General features: G+C 41.9%; 1 protein-coding gene across 1 annotated transcript in view; it reads left to right on the forward strand.

The window, feature by feature from the left end:
* The first annotated feature begins 332 nt into the window (after positions 1-332).
* Positions 333-19,462, forward strand: part of AIFM1 (apoptosis inducing factor mitochondria associated 1) — a 26,267-nt gene continuing 7,137 nt past the window's right edge. Inside the window, exons 1-9 of the mRNA XM_027836370.1 lie at positions 333-556; positions 7,325-7,467; positions 13,040-13,139; positions 13,871-13,995; positions 14,114-14,244; positions 15,207-15,297; positions 16,720-16,804; positions 17,490-17,566; positions 18,377-18,485. Coding sequence (XP_027692171.1) covers positions 451-556; positions 7,325-7,467; positions 13,040-13,139; positions 13,871-13,995; positions 14,114-14,244; positions 15,207-15,297; positions 16,720-16,804; positions 17,490-17,566; positions 18,377-18,485 — 967 coding nt within the window. The 5' untranslated portion in view covers positions 333-450. The remainder of the gene's footprint in view (positions 557-7,324; positions 7,468-13,039; positions 13,140-13,870; positions 13,996-14,113; positions 14,245-15,206; positions 15,298-16,719; positions 16,805-17,489; positions 17,567-18,376; positions 18,486-19,462) is intronic.

A 19,462-nucleotide genomic window follows, 5' to 3' on the forward strand; every position in this document is an offset into this window, starting at 1 on the left:
CTGAACTGCAGTGGACAGCTGTACTAGCCCGGAGGAACTGGCAGCCCCAAACCAAAGTGCAAGGTATCGACCTACGGCCCCGGAATGCCAACCTAGAGCATTACTGCCCCGGGCCAGAGTACCGAAACGTGCGCATGCGCGAGATGACTCCCCACAGCTGCTTCCTCAACCAATGACTGCGCAGCTCTAGGGACAACGCAGGTCTCATTCCCTTCCACAGTCCAGTGTCCAATTGGAGGGCAGCGTCTGCGCAGGCGGTTCCGTCGGTCCAATGAAAATGCGTCTCTGGGGAGGCCCCACCTCCGAGGTGGGCTGGGATGAATAGAGTGGTAGTTGGAGGCGGACAGTGGGTAACGGGTCAGTAGCTGTGTGAGAAAGCCGAAAAGCGGAGACGGTGGGGCGGCCACAGTCGTAGTTGGTCCGGGACTTCCCGTCGTTGTTGTCGTCGTCATGTTCCGGTGTGGAAGCACCGCCGTGGCTGGGTTGGGGCAGAAACTGGCGCCTTTGGTACAGACTCTCAGCGTCCGTGGCCCGAAGCAGAAGAGCCGGCTTCCAGGTAAGTTAGTTCCTAGAGGCTCCAGTTGCATTCTCTCCCCCTCCTCCTCCCTCCCACCCGCCCCGACCCTGACTCTGACCCCAGGGAACCTCTGCCCGGCCCTCCTCGTCTCCTCCCCCCCCCACCCCACCCCCTCGACCTCCGCAGCCAAGCCCCTTCCGCACGCTCATTCCCGCCTTCCTTTGGGAGCGCTCCAAACTCTTCAGGCAGGACTCGCCGGCTGACCTTCAGAGTCATCAGATTCCACCCCCACCCCCTCAGCCGACCGGTTGCAGGCTAGGATCCCTTCAGCTCAGCCCCTGCGATTCCTGCTGGCCTTCTGGCTGCCAGGATCCCAACACCTCCACCCCACCCCCTTCTTTCCGCACCCTCGCAGCGGGCTTCTGGAGACCCACGTGTGCTAAGCACTATTTAAACAGTTTGGCCCAGGGGAGACTGGAAGATGAATCCGAAAGGTCCTAGCTCTAATCCTTGGGGGAGCCCATCAAGTAGGGAAGATCAGTAAGATCGATCCCAGAGAACGGATAGTAGAGGGCAGGAAGCAGGAAGCTCCAGGGGAAAAAAAAGTGGCAGAAAAAGAGTACTGAGAGTTTAAAGGAGAGAGGAATGTTTTCTGATCGGGGTGGGAGCTGGGAGTACTTCATGGGAGGAGGTAACATATTACCCTGAGTCTCGATAAGATTTCAGCTAGGTAAGATGAAGGGAATTTCAAAAATATTGGACTGTGAAAGCTGGGAAGTCTAATGAAAAAACCCTGGATCTCTACCATTTATTATAGATGTGACTTAAGCCACTTCATATAATCTTTTCCTCAATTTATTCATCTGTAACAGAGGTATCAGCTACTTTACCTATCTTAAAGTTGAGGACATAGATGCTCAAGCCCTTTGAAAATTCGGAAGTCCTATCTATGTCAAATATCATTGAAACAACTGTAAATATAAGTCATGAGATAAATATCAACTAGCTGGGAGGGCAGGCCAAAGGTGAAATGAAAAGTGACTTTGTGGTTGTCTTTAATGCCAGTTTTTAGAGTTTTTTAACCAGTGCATGAGGTGTCTTCTGAGTCTGTTAGAAAGTAAATAATGCTGTATCAGTGTTCAGCCTAATATTCTGCTGTGATGCTAGCACCTGGGCAAGTAGGATATTTGTCCTTCATGAAGTTGACCTCAAAAAGTTAACAATGGTGTCCTATCAAAAGCAGTAGGCTGAGAATTTAAAGACACAGGTTCTGGTCCTGGTTCTGCTTCTGATAATAGCTGTAACCTTAGCTAAGTCATTTCACCTCAGAGCCTCAGTTTCCTCTTCTGTGTTTTTTTGTTTGTTTGTTTGTTTGTTTTTTAGGCAATTGGTTTTAAGTGACTTGCCCAGGGTCACACAGCTAGTAAGTATCAAGTGTTTGGTTTGAGTCCGAATTTGAACTCAGGTCCTCCTTACTTCAGGGCCGGTGCTCTATCCACTGCGCCACCTAGCCGCCCCCAGTTTCATCTTCTGGAAAATGAAAGAGTTGTAAATCTATTAAAGTCCCTTTCAGCTCATAATGCTATAATCATACACCCCTAAATTCCTTCCTTACTAGTCCATTATGCATTTGCCATTCATGAGTTTATCAGAACATTTCATGAACTTTACTTACACATGCACATCCACCCACTCCATGACCTCTTCTGATAATAAGTTACCAGTTTTTAGGAGATGCTGTGTGAATTAACCTTTCTTTCAGAGGTTGTCTTAAGTTCTTGCTAATATCAAAAGTAATGTGAAAATGTTCCCTAACATTTTTTTGCATCATTTTCCTGAAGCCATTGCCTCAAGAATGCTTCCTGAATGAAATTTAGTGTTTAAATATCTTGAGTGATCTTACACTTGGAATCTAGAGGCCTCTTTTGTCAGGAACTTTAAAAAGATTGTTTTTTAGGACAGCTAGGTGGCGAAGTGGATAGAGTACCAGCTTGGAGTCAGGAGGACCTGAGTTCAAATTGGGCCTCAGACACTTGATGTTTACGTGACCCTGGGCAAATCACTTGACCTTGACTTCGGCAGGGGGCGGGGGGGGGGGGGGGTGTCATAAAAAAAAGATTGCTTTTTGATCTGCTCTCCAGATATCATCTCTTTTGTCTGCACACCAAAATAATATAGGCAATAGGCGTGTTACACAGTGCTCTCAGACATAATGTATAACCTTTTTGTCCTTTTGCAACTTTGGCCTCCAACTTAACATCATTACTTCTGTCTGTGGAATTGTAGACTCCTTGGGAAAATGTCTTCTTAACACATACTTGTTGCTTATGCTATTATCTTGACTTTTTTAAGCTTCCCCTAATCTGCCCTCCCTTCTATCACCCCCATCCCCTTCCCTTTCTTTTTTCCTGTAGGGCAGGATAGATTTCTATACCCCATTGCCTGTATATCTTATTTCCCAGTTGCATGTGAAAACAATTTTTAACATTGGTTTTTAAAACTTTGGGTTCCAAATTTTCTCCCTTCTTCCCTCCCCACCCACCCTCATTGAGAAGGCAAACAACTCGATACAGGTTATACATGTGTAGTCATGGAAGCTTTCCTTTACATCAGAAAGAGGTCTGCCTCTTTGTGACTTCCCAAGTAAAATAAGTCTGATCCAGCCTTTCACGTGGCAGCCTTTCAAATAAATACTTAAAGACTTTCAAGTTCTGCCCCCACCTCAGTCATCTTTTCTCCAAGCTAAACAAGCTCCTTCAACTGATCCTTGCTTAATAGCATAATCCTCAAATGGCACAGCCTTTGTCGATTACCTGCCTCTCTGTGAGTTTGAGCTTTTTGGTGACCTTCCTGAAATGTGGGGCTCCAAACTGAACACAATTCCTGCAAATCTCCTCCCTCCCTCTGGACACTCTTCTCTGCATTTGGCCTAAGATTAATCTCATTAGCTTTGGGGGCTACCATTTCACACTGTGGACTCATATTGACTGACCTTACTGGTATGCTAAAACCCCCAGAACCTTTTCACCTATACTTTTGTCTAGCCACACCCTCTCCTGTCTTGTTTTGTGATTGATTTTTAAAAAACAAAAGTAGCACTACTTTATCCCTATTAGATTTGGCTCATCCTTACAGCCTATTAAGATTTTTTTGGACCCTGACTTTTTCATATTTTTTTTTTTAAGATTTCTCCCAGGTCTTTTGTTTGTTTTGTTTTTTATCATTTGCTAATTTGATGTTCCTGCTCTCTTGTTTCAAAAATCCATAAGATAAACCATTGATGTAAAAGTTCTTTGGCCCCCAAAAGATACTGTAGTAGACCGTTACTACTAACATTCTTGCCCCTAGGTAAGCTCTTTCATCATAATACTTTTCTTGATATCTATTATTACCAATAATTCACATTTTGGTGCTGCTTTAATATTTACAAAGAACTTTTCTCAGAGGACCCCTGTGTAGTTAGTATAAATGTTATTTCCATTTTACAGTGGAGGAAACTCAGCCTTTTTCTTCTGATAAGACACTAGACTACATAAACACTAAATCTCATTGTTGGGAAGGGACTTTAAGAGGCAATCTCTTCCAATGTCTATGTGGATAGGAATCCCTCCTACCGAGTATCTGAAAAATCTTAGAGCTTCCACTTGGAGATGTCCAGTGAGGGAGAATGCTCACCTTCCCAAGGCAACCCATTCCACTTTTGAACAGCTTGAAATGTTGGGAAAGTTTTCCTTGCATCAAGATTTTTTGCCTCTCCAACATTGCTCCTAATTTTGCTCTCTAGGACCAAGCAGAAAATAAGTCTTGGCCTTCATTCAAATGAAAACAGTTGAAGTCAGCTATCCTGTTCCCTATCCTTCTCAGGTAGTAGCTTTTACCACGTATTTTTGGTGAAAGACTTGCTTTTTTCCATAGGATATTCCTTTTCTTGATCAACATTGGGAAGAAGATCAAAATGTAGATTGTCTCTTCTCCTTGCTTTTAGACATTGGGTGAACCTGGCCCCTATTGTTACTAGAAATGATCATAGTCATAACTGACATTTTAATAGTACTCTGCACCTCTTACCAACATTAGGTTAATTTAAAGTATATTAATGCAAAAGCAAGTCTTGTGCTGAACATCACAGTGTCGATTACTTAGCAAGGTTGTGAGCCTCAAATGAGATGTGCAAAGCATCCATTTCTTGCTAGACAGGTGTCAGTATGTGAATGCTAAAGGCCTTCTGGATTACCAGTGGAGTTTGGCTTCTGTTCTGAAATATTTTGTTTCATTGCCAAACATGCTTCCCATGTGATCAAACTGATCAGTAACCCCTGACCTGAGGTCCGAAAGTTTAAATGGTTTTCTGCATGAAGAGACAACCACCAAATACCTTGTGGGTAAGGATCTGTACTGTCTTGTTGTTTCTATCCAGTAATTCTTAGAGAATGAGCTTCTTCCAGACCTTCTAAGGAAAAACTTTCAGACTCAAAACAAAAGGCAAGTTAGCTTCTTATTATTTATTGTCCTGGGATGTTGGATTTTTCTTGAAATATTCCAGGAGTTCATTTGGTGCTTTGAATATTGATATTCATTTCCTACCTATGTTAACTTTCTTCTGGTTGCATAATAATACCTTCCTGTCATCATCCTGGCCTGAACATTAAAAACCCAAACTCCAGCAATTGAGTGACATAATCGTAATTGAATGACCTGTCTTGGGTGTCAGAAAGACCTGGGTTCAAGTTCTACCCCTGATACATACTGACTTTAAGACCTTGGACAAGTCACTTAACCTCATAGTGCCCCCAGGCAATTCTTTTTAAGACTATAATTTGCTGTGTTTGATCTACCAATAAAATCATAGGTCGACCAAAACAGAAAAATCCAGACCTAATAACCATTGATTGTTCTGTCTTCACTTGTATTTTATCATCTTCTAACTGGTCGTAGCCATCCTGGATACCTCTCTCTTATAGCTAATTAATTGATAGTTTTGTGGAACGTGATCATTCGATAACTTCTTTTTCCTAAACACATTCTACTCATTTTATGATGTTTTCACCACCTAAGACTGTACTGCATCCGTTTGCTCTCAAATTCTTATTCAATTCCAGTGAAATTAAAAGGTATTCATTATTATAGTTAACTTCCTAGTTGAAACTCCCATTGGTTTAAATACTTTTTGCTTACTAAGGTGACTTTCTCTATGGCACATAGCTAGAGTAACCCCGAATTTATTTGAAGTATTTTTAAGCATGGCTGTACCCAAATTCTTGGCATACATCGATGTATAGACAAATAAGCAAAATGTATAAGATCATGTGTCCCAACTTTTAATGACATTAATTGGTAATAAATTATCACAAATAATAACACCTTAGCTCGCTTTAAAAAACAAACAAAACAAAGCCATTATTGGATAAATTGATGTTCACGTTTCATAGAGGAGGCATGTAGTGCAGTGGATTCCCTAAAAAGACATTCTTTTCACATCCAAACAGGGTTTTGTCCATTTCACGTTTGCTCGTGCCTTCTAATATCAGCAGGTCTCAAAAGTCATTCATTCATTCAAAATTTATTCCCGTTATCCTGGATGCCTCCTATCATTATAGAAAAGCTCTGAGAGAATGAACCCCACAAGAATTAGCAAAAGGCTTGGTGAATATCTTGAGCTTGCAGGCTTCAGTATTATCTTAATACTAGTCTATGATAGTATAAAAGGTATTAAGCAAAAGTGAGGCAACTGGAAAGAAATTCTCTTTAGGCAGTTGATTGGAAAATGAATTTGTCTAGCATAGGAACTTTATTTCTCTCTGTTATCTGGACCCTAGTTATAAGCAGGGGAAAAAAATTGCCCCTCAGTACATATTACCTGCCTTCAGTTAGACTAATGATGACAACAAGCCATTGAAGTGTGTAGTTCAGATTTTCTAAGTTAGGAAGTCAGACATATCTCCGAGTGGTTTTCCAAAGGAGCCTGCTCCAATAGAAATATAAATTTAATGAAGATTTTAAAGCCATAAGGTCAGAAGTTGAATTATTTTGCCCTCTGGCCAAAAAATAAAAGGAAGAAGAAATCTTAAAACATGTCCAATTATCATGAAGCAGAGATAATAAATGTTAAGGTATAATTTTTTTCTGGTCATAATTAAAAATTTACTTATTTGAATTTCTGGTATTTATATAAAGTTTTATGTATATTATCTCATTTGATTCTCACAATAACCTTGTGAGGTACGTGCTATTATTATCTTTACAGATGAGGAAATTGAGGCTAGTGGGGTTAATTAACTTACCCAAGATTCTCAGATTTCTAGGTTAATATAGTGGTGTTTTGAGTAAGTGCCCTATGTGAGCATTATGGTTTGTGTCAGTAATCTAGCCCAGGGCTTCCTAAACTTTCTCCACTCCCAACCCCTTCACAACCCAATATGGGGTCAAGAAGCACTGCCCATATATACTCAGTTTTATTTAGAGAAAGTGTGTAGGAAGATTGGTGAAGTGTGGAAATTTTTACTATTCTCTTTTCTGACCCAAGTTCAGGCTTATTTAGAAAGCTGCTATAATTAGCAACATTCAGAACATACTTATTAAGTATAGGATCATTTCACAATACTAACATTAAGTGATACTAGAAATGTAGATGTGGGAAGTCAAATGCCAGTCTTAGAAGGTTTGACTCTTATTTTGGATGTTGGTTAGGTAGCAATGCATGCTGTTCAGCTCATTGACAAGCAACTCAATCAATATGGTTCATTGACTTACGGTTATTAATATATTCATAATTTTTTGTGTTGTTTTGTCTAATATAATGTCTCTTAGGCAACCTGTTGCAACGATGGCATATTCCTGTGAAGCTCCAGATGACAAGACAAATGACCAGCTCTGGTCCTTCAGGAAACAAAATGGATAAATCGATGTTAGCCTTTGTTTTGGGCTTATCGACCATGGGAGCTGGTACATATGTAAGTAGTAAAGCAGCTTATGAAAAGAAGCTGCCAACTTCCATTAATAGCTGTTCTCTTAGTTTTCTTTTGCTCCCCACCTGATGTAATTCCCTTTCATCCTTTTGGAAGGCTTTCCAAAAACCTCCTTTAAAATACTTACTTAGTATCCCATGAGGACCAATTTGAGAGTTACTGAAATTTAGCCTCATGTTGGCGACCCTTCTCTCTCCACTTTACTTACCTTTTTCTCACATATGTGATTAACTATAGCATTGTTGTCACTTTACTAGATTTGATATACTGACCCATGAATAAGATCAGGAATTCTGGCAGCTTCTTAGCCTGATCTGTGATTTAAAGTCTCCTTTGCCAAATCTTCTCTCCATGTTGCTGCTTGACATGCACAGATACCAAAAACCATAGCACTTTATGTAAGACATTTACTTTGGCGGGGGCAGAGGTGGACAGGGAAAATTCCCACACCCTCACTGGAAATTTCAAAAGCAGTCTAATATGTGCCAAAGTATTTTTTAGGTTAAAAGTTTGAGGTGTTTAGTTGCCAAGGTAGAATTGGAGAATTGTCAATAATATAGCTGCTTAATTGCACTCTCATCATGCTTAGTTGGTCACAACAGAGAGTGTGTGTGTGTGTGTGTGTGTGTGTGTGTGTGTGTGTGTGTGTGTGTGTGTGTGTGTGTGTGTGTGAATTTGGCAGTGATTATAGTGACTCAGCAGATCATTTTCTGGTCTCATGCCAGGGTAAGGGCACTACCCAAGCTAGTACCTAGTTGTGCCCATGCTTGAAGGAAGCCTTTTGTTTTCTCTGCTAAGAACAAATAGATGGAAGTCATTAAGATTCTGTGCTTTCTATTGCTAGTTAAGTCGATGAAGAGTTATTCTTCTGCCCAGATCATCAAGGAAAATCCAAGCTACTCATGAAAGCCATTTGGAATTACCCACATCTTCATATGCTAACCTTAAAATGTATGAGGAAGATAGCTTTCTATTTGTGAGTAAAATCATCATAAGGAAGATAGTAGGATCCTTAATCTGTTATCTAGGAGGGAGAGGGATTTGAGAGGCCATCAACTCCAGCCCTCTCATTTTACAGATGAGGAAACTGAGACCTAGAGCGATTCAGTGGTTTACCCAGGGTCACGCAGCTAGTTAAGTGTCCTCGGCAGGTTTGAACTCTGGTCTTCTGACACCAGGCCTGGCACCCTGTGCAGTATGGCACCACCTAGCTACCCTCAGAAGATGAGGTTGGCTGTATAACAGACTCAAGTCAAGCAGAGCTTGGGCCTCATCTCCTGGAGCAGCCCCCTTTTTCTGAGAACAAGGTAACTGAAAATTACAAAATTGCTTTGTTTCATCTTCCATAAAGGGCTTTATAATGAAGTGTTCTTTTAATCAGCTCGTATTTATTATGTGTTTGCTTTGTATCAGGCACACTACTAAGTACTGGGGACAATAAGAAAAAACAGAAGTAGGTCTTGCTCTCCTGGAGCTTCTGTGGTAATTGAGGAGGCAGCACATATTGGTGAAAACACAGCAAATCAATAGAGTCACTGGAGTTGGGGTGGTCAGGGATAGCTGGGAGGTGACCAGAAAAGCCGCCTCATGAATATTTCATACTTGTCCCGTTTCCTGTCAAGGTCTCTTGACCTTGTCTTTACCTAGAGTTGTGCAATGTCATCAACTAAGATCCCCTTCTAGGTTACTAGATGCTTCTGGGAAGGACAGCAGCAACCTATTGTAGGTAATACTTAATTGTAGGAGCAGTTGTCACTGGGGCAGGAATTTATAGAAGATTCGAACCCTGAATTCATTTCAGGGGTGATGAGTGACACCATGGTACTAACAAAACTGTAGGTCCGTTTTTGGTTGACAGGTTGCAACATGGCTAATGTGGAAGTATATTTTGTGTGATTTCACATGTATAATTGATATCACATTTCTTGCCTTCTCAGTGGGTGAGGGAGGGGATAAAGGGACAGAGGGAATTTGGAACTCAAAATTTTTTGGAAATGAATGCTAAAAATAAATAAATACTAGTTTGGGGAGAGGAGAAGAAACATAAAAAGCCCCAAGCTATAATAGGCACTAGGGCCACACACAGAAATGCATCAGGCCCTGTATTTAAGGGGCTGCCCAGAGTAGCTATTGATACTTTAATCATTCTAGGGAGATGACATTTCTCTTTAAGGTAAATCATCTGTTATTGTACAAATGCATTTTATTGGGTACTTGTGAGCAGATTTGAAAATGCGTCTTCTCTCTCTCTCTCTTTTTTAACTGACACTTTCCCTTTGGCAGCACTAACTAGAGCTAATGGTTGAAATAGTCCACACTAGTGGTGTCAGACTCAACTAGAAGGACCTAAGAATCCCTAGGGCTGCCTGTGGACTTAGAAAGCCACATGTTGACATTATTATTATTTGGGTTCCATTGTATTTGTGTGTATTTTTACATATTCCCCAATTACATTTTATTCTGGTTTCTGCACTGGGATTTGACACCTGGTCTAAACTAAAACAAATGCAAACTAACAGAGCAAAATCGTTTCCTAAACAGCTCCGTCCACTTTTCAGAGGAGACCTTTGAATCTTCAATTTTTGCATTTTCACATTTCTCATTCATTTTTCCTGTCTTATCTCATTCTTTAAAAAAAAAAAAGGAAGAAGCATTTATAATGTTTGGATTTCATATATATTTCTTTGTAAATGCTTCTATTTACTTTTAGATCCTAGACCACTTTTGCTGCTCTAAAGGCCTTGCCCTAAGCAGAGTTGGACAACCTCCACCAGGCCAGACAGGCAGATTTTTTCTTGGGCTGCCAGGTCATTGGATGTTGTGTCCAGGGACAGCAAGCCACTGTTACCCTATCCCTTCCTGGAAAAGTCCAGGCCGTGCAGGCATTTTTGTAGGTTCCTGAGGTTTCTGGGTAAATACTTACCTGTTCTCTGAGGTGAATGACATAATCTGGTTTGACCTTGGGTCAAGTAATGAGCTTTTGTTTTTACCTGCTTCCAGCTTTTACCTGAAGGTGCTTTTGTGTTTTCACATGTAAATTTTTAAAATAATTTTTAACTTTTAATTTGATTTGTGTGGAAATAAAATGCACATGGGGCAGCTCGATGGCACAGTGGATAGAGCACCAGCCCTGGATTCAGGAAGACCTGAGTTCAAATCTGGCCTCAGAGACTTGACACTTACTAGCTGTGTGACCCTGGGCAAGTCACTTCACCCCATTGCCTCGCCAAAAAAAAAGAAAAGAAAAGAGAAAGAAATAAAATGCACATCCCAGGGGAAACTTTTCAGTCTCAAGAACACTCTCCCCTTGTAACCAGGCAAATTTGCTGGGCATGGCCATTCAGTGTTTCCTCATAATTTTTCTCCCAATGGTTCTCATTCCCCAACTTAGACATTGAAAGTTTTTCTTCCCTCTCCACCCTCAAAAGGAAGAAACTGTTCTGAGGACCAGAAGGGACTTTTTTGAAATTTCTCTTGGAACTCTGTGGTTTAAACCTAATGCTTCCAACACTGCAGATTTAAAGCCGTGATTGGCAAAGATGTGAGTTATCATCACTGCTTTGCTAGTGACTATCTGTGGGGCCTTAGGCAGAGCACTTAACCTCGGACTTTAGCTGCCCCAGGCCGGTAGCTAGTGATGGACAGAGCCAAGATTTACAGTGCAATTGATATTTAAGCTTTGGGCCCTGAGTTATGAATTGGGTCCATTTGTTATTGTTGAGCTGTTGTTGACAGTAGTTGTTCACATTGTCTCATACTGAGGCCTTCCTCAAGTTGAATAGGTTCAAATGTATGCCTCTAGTCTTTTTTCCATAACTGCCATTTCCCCAACCTGCGTTGTTTGTGTTCCCAATTGGAAAAGCACAGATTGGTGAAGTACTTTGTAAATGCCGTATAAAAGTATTTATTATTAGGACTTTTTTAAACACTTGGAAAAAGTCATTTGCTAGTAGGTTTGTTCTCTGTAAACCTCATTTACAGCTTCTACATAAAAAGAACAGCCTCAGCACTAGTTTTTCACCATTAAACTTCAAGATTTTTCTCAGGCTCAGGTACCACTGGTACATGAATCTGGAAAGAGGTTTGAGCTGGACTGGGGCTATGTTCAAGTGGTCCCCTTAACTCTGTGCACAGCCCAAGTTTCTGTGTCAGTTCTTCTGTTTGATCTGGCCTTATGTCACTCAGGATTAGGATTTGTTAGGTGAAATCCTCTCACTGAGAAGAAATCTTTCACCATTATAACTGTTAAAGAGTAGCTTGATTTTTATTTTGGGGGGGGGTCAGCTTGTCATATATGTAGGTAAATCTAGCCATCACAGTCAATCCACAGGCATTTATTGAGCACTTATTGTGTGCCAGGCACCATGCTGATTTTTTCCAAAATTAATGTATGAGGAGAGGTAAATTAATTTATTGGAGCTAATTGTTGATGTTTACTTTTTTGTATTATGAAATAATCTTGATCTGATTTTTGATAGTTTCTTAGATATGATAGTCTTTTTTTTTGTGTGTGAAGTAATTGGGGTTAAGTAACTTATGTGTCTGAGTCTGGATTTGATCTCAGGTCCTCCTGACACCAGGGCCAGTGCTGTATCCACTGTGCCACCTAGCTGCCCCTAGTCTTAATAATTTCCTGGAACCTTTTGATATTCTAGATAATCCTAAGTAATATGAATTATTGCTAGAGGGCAGAGAAGAACAGAAGGATTGTAGCCACAATGGATGGCAAAAGCAATGGCCCATTTTTTAGCCAAAAGGATGCACTACATATGTAGTGGAGTGCTTGAAGCAGACACCTATTTGCCCCTCACTTTATAAATTTCTATGCATGGAATCTCTTACTTAGACTCTGCTTGACTGGTCCTTTTAGGGGGAAAAAATAGCCCATTTAGGAGAAAAGTGAGTTATTCTTTGTATGAGAAGGGTAGTATGCAGTCAATTACGCTTCAAGACATTTATTTTCTGTCTAATTGCCCTGATAGCTGGGAACTCTGCCAGAAAAAGATCTGACCCAGGTTCTGAACCATTCCCACCTCTGATGTGATTTGTCAGCCTAGTATTAGCTTATTCTAAGACCCCTTTATATCGCAAGTGCTTTCCATTTACAGGCTCTGAGAGTTCATTTCCTCATTTTGTAAAATAAAGATCATAGAATTTGAACTACCCAGAGTTGTTAATGAAGAAAAAACACTTTGGAAGTGTTCGATTGCTGTAGAAATTTGAGATGTTTTCTAGTGTACCTCTAGATGCCTTCACTGTACTTGGGCTGTACCTGAAGAACAAAATGCCATATTGAACTGTGGCTCTGAGATAGAGCCCGGGAGAGCCTGAAACTAGAAAGGTTGTCTTTTGTTCGTATGTCTGTTCTTAACATCCAAAATAGACTCGGTGCTTTATTTTGCTTTACTTATGAGAAAAGACATTTTGCCTCAGTGTTTTTAACTTAAAGGAATTGGCTCAATGTGTACCAAAGCTTATCATTTAGTTGAAATGTACCAGTACTGTATGAATAGAGCCTCATGGCAGAACGATATTCTCGCTATGTTTGGGTCTACAGGCCTATATGACGGTGAAAGAGGACCAAAAGAGATACAGTGAAAGAGTTTCAGAATTAGGACTGACCCCAGAAGAAAAACAGAGGCGGGATAGCTTAACTGGTGAGTACTCTATTCTTTGGACTTAAAACATGATTGGAAGCGCAGACAATTGAAATATGTGAGCCATTTGGTTGCCATATTTAAGGACATCTGGTGGCATCTGTGAAATTATAAACCTCTAGAAATAGTGGTACATTTCAGAACTAAAAGAGAAATGTGATTGTGGAGCTTAGAGAAAGGTTAGGTTCAGACATAAAATTAGTGAAGCCTATGGTTGAACTGAAGGAAATTTGGGCCCTTCTGCTCCTCTTTTTGGCCCTTAGGTGGGTGATCTCCATTGCTTTCCTCAACTCTCACATCTCGATCCATGTCGTATTGCTAGATTGGAAGTCTGGTTTTATTTTCTCTACCCACCCAGCTGGCATAGGGTGGAGCTAGGAATCTATTATCTACCCTTTCTCATTAGGGAGGACAAAGCTGAATATATATGTTTTTAAGTATACTTCTAAATTTCCAAGCTAAGGTTCAAGTGCAAGACAGATTCGCCTTAGGAGAATCATTTACCTCTTTGCCATTTTCCCACCAGAAAAAATAAAGAGAAGCCTCCTTTTCCTTTTCTCATCATTATGTTGTGAGGTTTAGTAAGATTAATGTGTGTGCCATACTTCATTGGTGCAGAAGGAGTAAAATAATTGCAAGGTGTGATGCTTTATCCGCTCTTAGCAGCAGGGGGCCCATCTGAGACTCCTAGAAGATTCACCATGTCTGCATGTCTGGTCTGTCGCTTACAGGTCCAGAGAGAGAGATGACTGCCCAGACCAGGGTACCAACTCATGCTCCTTTCCTGCTGATTGGTGGAGGCACAGCAGCGTTTGCTGCCGCCAGGTCCATCCGAGCTCGTGACCCCGGGGCCAGGGTAAGGTGCATCGTCTCCTGCCTGGCACAGGTGTCTCTAAATGCCACGTAAGGTGGACATGTCAGCATTTGCACGTGAAATGCCTTGGCACTGATAGAACTTTTTTGTATGTCTAAAGGTCTTAATTATCTCAGAAGATCCTGAACTGCCATATATGCGCCCCCCTCTTTCAAAAGAGCTGTGGTTTTCAGATGATCCAAATGTCACAAACACACTTCGCTTCAAACAGTGGAATGGAAAAGAAAGGAGGTACATCCGCTTGAGTGTCTAAAATGATTGTGGCTGGGAGGGCGCTAGGCAGCTAGACCATACCCCACAAAGGATAGGAGAGCACTGAATTGACCTTGTGGAAGTGGAAGGTGGGATGACTTGGTAATTTATGGAGAACCCTGGTGTAGCTTAGAATGCAGTGTGGTTCAGTGGGTGGAGCAGTAGCTAACCAGAATCCAGAGATTTAGATTCCTGTATATCCAACAACATTTGGCTGCCTGATGTCTTGTCTTCCACCTTTGGCCTTTAAAATATAGTACTTCTGTGAAGAATCATGTGACGGGGGTCTTTTGCTCATCCAATTGAACTGGACACATATAGAATCCACTGTAAGAACAGTAGAAAGGCACCTGAAAGGGCCCATTTCCTCAGAACCGTAGCAAACTCCCCAGAATTGTGAGGACCCTGCAGAGAAACTCCGAAAGCTTAAACACATTCCAGCATGTGGCTTGGACCCCAGTGGACTTCCTCGTCTGTTGGACTCCTGGGCTTCCTGCTTTATCCTCTATGCCATGACTTGGAAAAGATATTTTTATCAGTGATCCCTTTGGCACATGCTTAAATGCCCCCCTTTTCCATTTTTAAGCTGGCCACACAAATTATAATTTCTCTCACCCAGTGTCACATAGCCCATGCCTGGAGTCTGAGGCAAAATAATCTCCTGGACTGGTTGCCTCTTGCCATTGGCTTGCAGCACTCAGGGGAATGGGGGGAGGTGGGCCTGTTGCTCTGGTTTGGAATGATTCTGGACTTAAGGTAGCCGCCACTTTTGAGCTGGGCCCAAACTTCAGCAGTCCTGGAAGGCTTCTTGTGGCCTCATGACCTCATAAACAATTGTGCAACTGCTGGAGGTCATTTTAACTGCCAAAGTTTGAAGTCAGGGGAAGGCTGGTAACAAGTGTTTTATGACACCTTGTTCCCTCTCTTTTCTCCCTTTCTAGCATATATTTCCAACCACCTTCTTTCTATGTGTCTGCTCAGGACCTGCCTTACATTGAGAATGGTGGTGTGGCTGTCCTTAATGGCAAGAAGGTTGGTGTGCCGCTGCCCTCCTTGGGCCCCTTCTGCTCTTTACATTTATCCTGCCAGCATAATCATGTCCACTAAAATGTCTCTGTGTTGCCAGGGTCCACTGCTTACAGGCTTCTGGGAGGCAGGAGCTGGTGTCTAACCTGTAGACAAAAGTCATCCAGGCCTTCCTAAAAGTTGTCTCTCTCCCAGCTCTTCCGGCCTTTTCCCCACCCCAGCAGATCTTGGGAGTTGTTGATGAGGAGGGACTGTCAGAACACAAATTGCCCAGGGCCAAAGAATGCCTTAGGCACAGACCTGGGTGAGAAATATTAATAGAGTTCATGAAACTCATCTTCTGACTTCAGAAATAACTATGTATGGGAAAATGGCCCCAGGATCTTTCCATATGTATGTGTGCCCACTCCAGTGAGATGAGGCTGTGTAGCTAAGCCCACATGTCAAAAACAGTAGCCCATTAATACTAAGGCAGCTTAGGGGCCCCGAGTAGTTCTGCTCCAATCCTTATGAAGTACAGGATGGGCACAGAAGGAGGGAGGAGGAAATGGGAGACGTTCCAGGACACAAGGAGGTTTATCAAGTTTCTGAGAGGGTTAAAACAAGGGACAAGATCTAGGTACTGCGTTCCCCATGAGTAATGCCAAACATCACATGATTATGCTTTAATTATATTTGGATCAGTAACCTGTACTCTCTAAACAATTCCTTTTCTATGCTTCTGTGTCAGGTAGGGCTTCTGTTTTGTGTTCATAGTTTCGTTTGAAAAACTCCATGTTTCAGCTGAACTCCAGCAAACATTTATAAGCGCCTACTTTGTGCCGATCACTGTGCTAGGAGAGATATAAAATTTAGATGAGATGCAGCTTACCCTAGTAAGAGGAAAAACCATTTTTCTTCCCTTCAGTCAGAGTAGATGGAGCATATACCCCTAGGAATTGGAATGGAGGAAAAAGGTGGGGTGTGGGACATGCAGAAAGAGCTGACCAGATGCTGGACCAACTAGTCCACAGTCTGCCAAGCTCCAGGGGAGTTGGGGCAGAGTGAGTGGGAACCCAGGAGTGGTAGCATTAGTGCCAACTAGACCCTAGCATTTTCTCACCTGGCTGATTCCCGTAGAATATCTCTGTTTATTTTATGGAGGAGTGAGGTGTCTTGAGCCTGACTTCTCATTAGTTAGTTTTCCCATACCTGATTCTCAGGGTTTGAGCCCTTTTCTTTCCCCAGAATCCCTACACACACACACATAGACACAGACACAGACACACACAGACACAGACACACACAGAGACACAGACACACACACACACACACACACACACACACACACACCCCAAGAGCTGGGTGCCAGGAGGTTATCTCTGAAGTAATGATCTTAGGTGAAAGGCACATCCACCTATATTTCTTTCTCTGTATTGTGTATGCCAGGTGGTACAGCTGGATGTGAGGGACAACATGGTGAGACTTAATGACGGCTCTCAGATAACTTTTGAAAAGTGCTTGATTGCAACAGGTTAGTGTTCTATGATGTAGCTTCCTTTCTTGGCACAGCTCATCCAAGGTGCAGTGATGGGCCTTCTCTGTAGAAGGCATCATTTAATAAGTCAGTCATATCCAGGAGAAGTGAAATCCGATCCTCTACCTTGAGCAGACCTTACTAAGCCTTAAACAGAGCCTACCTAGAGACTACAAATGTCCTGGAAGAGCAGTATCTCTGAATTACCTTTGCTACTCCATATAAGAGCATGTATGTTACTCAAGGAAGTTACCTTCCTTCTGTCTTAGCATAGTCTGAAAGTTACATGGCCATGTGTCTTCATTATTGATTCAAATCAGAGAGTATGATAGGGGAGATGAAGTAATTGCTTAAATTAATATGGCTTTAGTATCTAGCAAACCCTTAGGGAGAACTGTAAGGGAGCTTGTAAACAGAAAGCTTTTTTTTTTTTAAATTTTGGGAATAAGTGGGGCCCTGTGAACAGGAACTCTGCATTCTGTAGACCCAGGGGAATAAAGTGATGAGTCTGCTGAAAGATCAGCCTGGTACAGGACTCTTGTGTCCTGTTGGTGTACCTGTGCTGCCAGCAGAGGGCGCACACAGCTCAGTTCTAAACAAACCTTTGTGGGATGGATGGTTGTGGGCCTAACAATGTTTTATTCAATTCTTTAAAAAGAATTTTTTTCTCCCATTTTTCCAGGAGGTACTCCAAGAAGTCTTTCTGCTATTGATAGAGCTGGGGCAGAGGTAAAGAGTAGAACAACACTTTTCAGAAAGGTAACCATCTGCTTTCATATTTTCTATCTATCGCTTATTTTGGAAGAAGCAGGATGATCTTGTGGCCTCCTTATGATCTAGGAATGGGAAGATTAACATTTTTTGATTTCTGGCTCTTCTGCAGCCTTGCTATCTGACCTTAGGCAAGCCACTGCCCTTCTCTACTGAAATGGCTTCAGCTCCTCAGAAAAAGATGCCCAACAAAACCACTAACCACTAAGGTTGTTGTTATTCACCGTTGTTCCTGCCCATTTCCCTTCCACACTTGCCTTGTTTTTTTTTTTTTTTTTTTTTTTTGGTTAGGCAGTGGGATTAAGTGATTTGCCCAGGGTCACACAGCTAGTAGGTGTTATGTGTCTGAGGCCGGATTTGAACTCAGTTCCTTCTGAATCCAGGGCTGATGCTCTATCCACTGCACCACTTAGCTGCCCCTTGCCTTTTCCTTATAGCTTAAGTCACCAAAACTGCCCCTAGCCTCTTTGTATTTCTCTTTGCAAGTGTTAAGGAAACTACATGGCCAAAAGGCTACACAGTTCTTCCAGCACGCTTTGCCAACAATACTAAGACCACAGTGGTGGCTATTTAATAATATTTGTAAGATGTTTGGGGTTCTTGATAGAAAGGTGTTCTAGGTGGGGGCAGGAAAAAAGTTGACCGTGGGAATTTAGAAAGTAAAATTTAGCTTTTTATATGGGGGCATACTTAGAATTATAAATAGTTTCTGTAACAATTTGGGAGGAAAATTATTTCCTGATAACTTCATTTGTCCCCTTTGGAAAATTATTGGGCTAAGCTGATGTCATTTTACAGATTGGAGATTTTAGAGCCTTGGAGAAGATTTCACGGGAGGTCCAGTCAATTACAGTTATTGGTGGGGGCTTCTTAGGTAGTGAACTGGCTTGTGCCCTTGGCAGAAAAGGTGAGTATCCTGCACAAATTTCCGTTTCTTTTTATTAGCCAGAAGGCTAATACAGAAGCCTCTTCCGTCTTCCCCCTTCCCTCCTTCTGGCAAGCATCACAGAGATAACTTTGCTGGTACCCCAGAGGGGAAAAAAAAGAGTTCTGTTTGGCTTGAGAATTTACTTAGTGATGCTGAGCATGAGACTAATTCCTGTCTGTGATCCCTAGCTGACTGGCAAAACTCAGCAAGAATGCTCTCTTTCTCTTTGGATGGCAGGCAATATGGAATCTCCAACTTTGGCATATGGAATATTAATCATCTTTTTTTCCATACCACCAGTCCTTGGACCGAGTCTCTCTAGAAGTAAATTATTAAGGAAAGTTGGTTGTTAAAAGGGTTGGAAGGGAAATGTAGAAGACAGAAGAATGTCTTAGGCCTCTTGCTCAAGAGCTTATGTGTGCAAAACATACCACACTGTTTCTGACAGATGAATAGGTTTGCAGATTTTCAAGTCTCTGAGCTCAAATCTGAGTGTTTTGGTTTTTTTTGGTCAATTCATCTGATATCTTTTGAGCGCCTACTATGTGTACCACACTGCTAGTGATAGACAAATAAGATGTGGCCCTTGTCTTTTTCTCTTAGTGTGGAAGCTCTGTGAGATGAGGATGTTGGCCCAGAAATGACACCATTCAGAAGCCCCATGGCATTTGTGTTGGGGATTTTTGCCCAGGTTCTCAAACAGTCTTAGTCTTAGCTCATGCTTTCAAGTGTGTTGTCTGAGTTCAGGCTATAGTGTTGGACCTAATGACAGCTCCATTCTGGCAGTCTAATGTTTGACTTGTGAATGAGCTCTAATACCTGGCATTCTGCACTCTACAAATGATGACTATGAAGTAGACTGAAGCTTCTCCTTATATTTAATTAAGTGACTCCCAGCCTCCCTGCCCTACACACACACACACACACACACACACACACACACACACACACACACA

Source organism: Vombatus ursinus, unplaced genomic scaffold (assembly GCF_900497805.2).
Source record: "Vombatus ursinus unplaced genomic scaffold, bare-nosed wombat genome assembly UNPS02004437.1, whole genome shotgun sequence".
NCBI lineage: Eukaryota > Metazoa > Chordata > Mammalia > Diprotodontia > Vombatidae > Vombatus > Vombatus ursinus.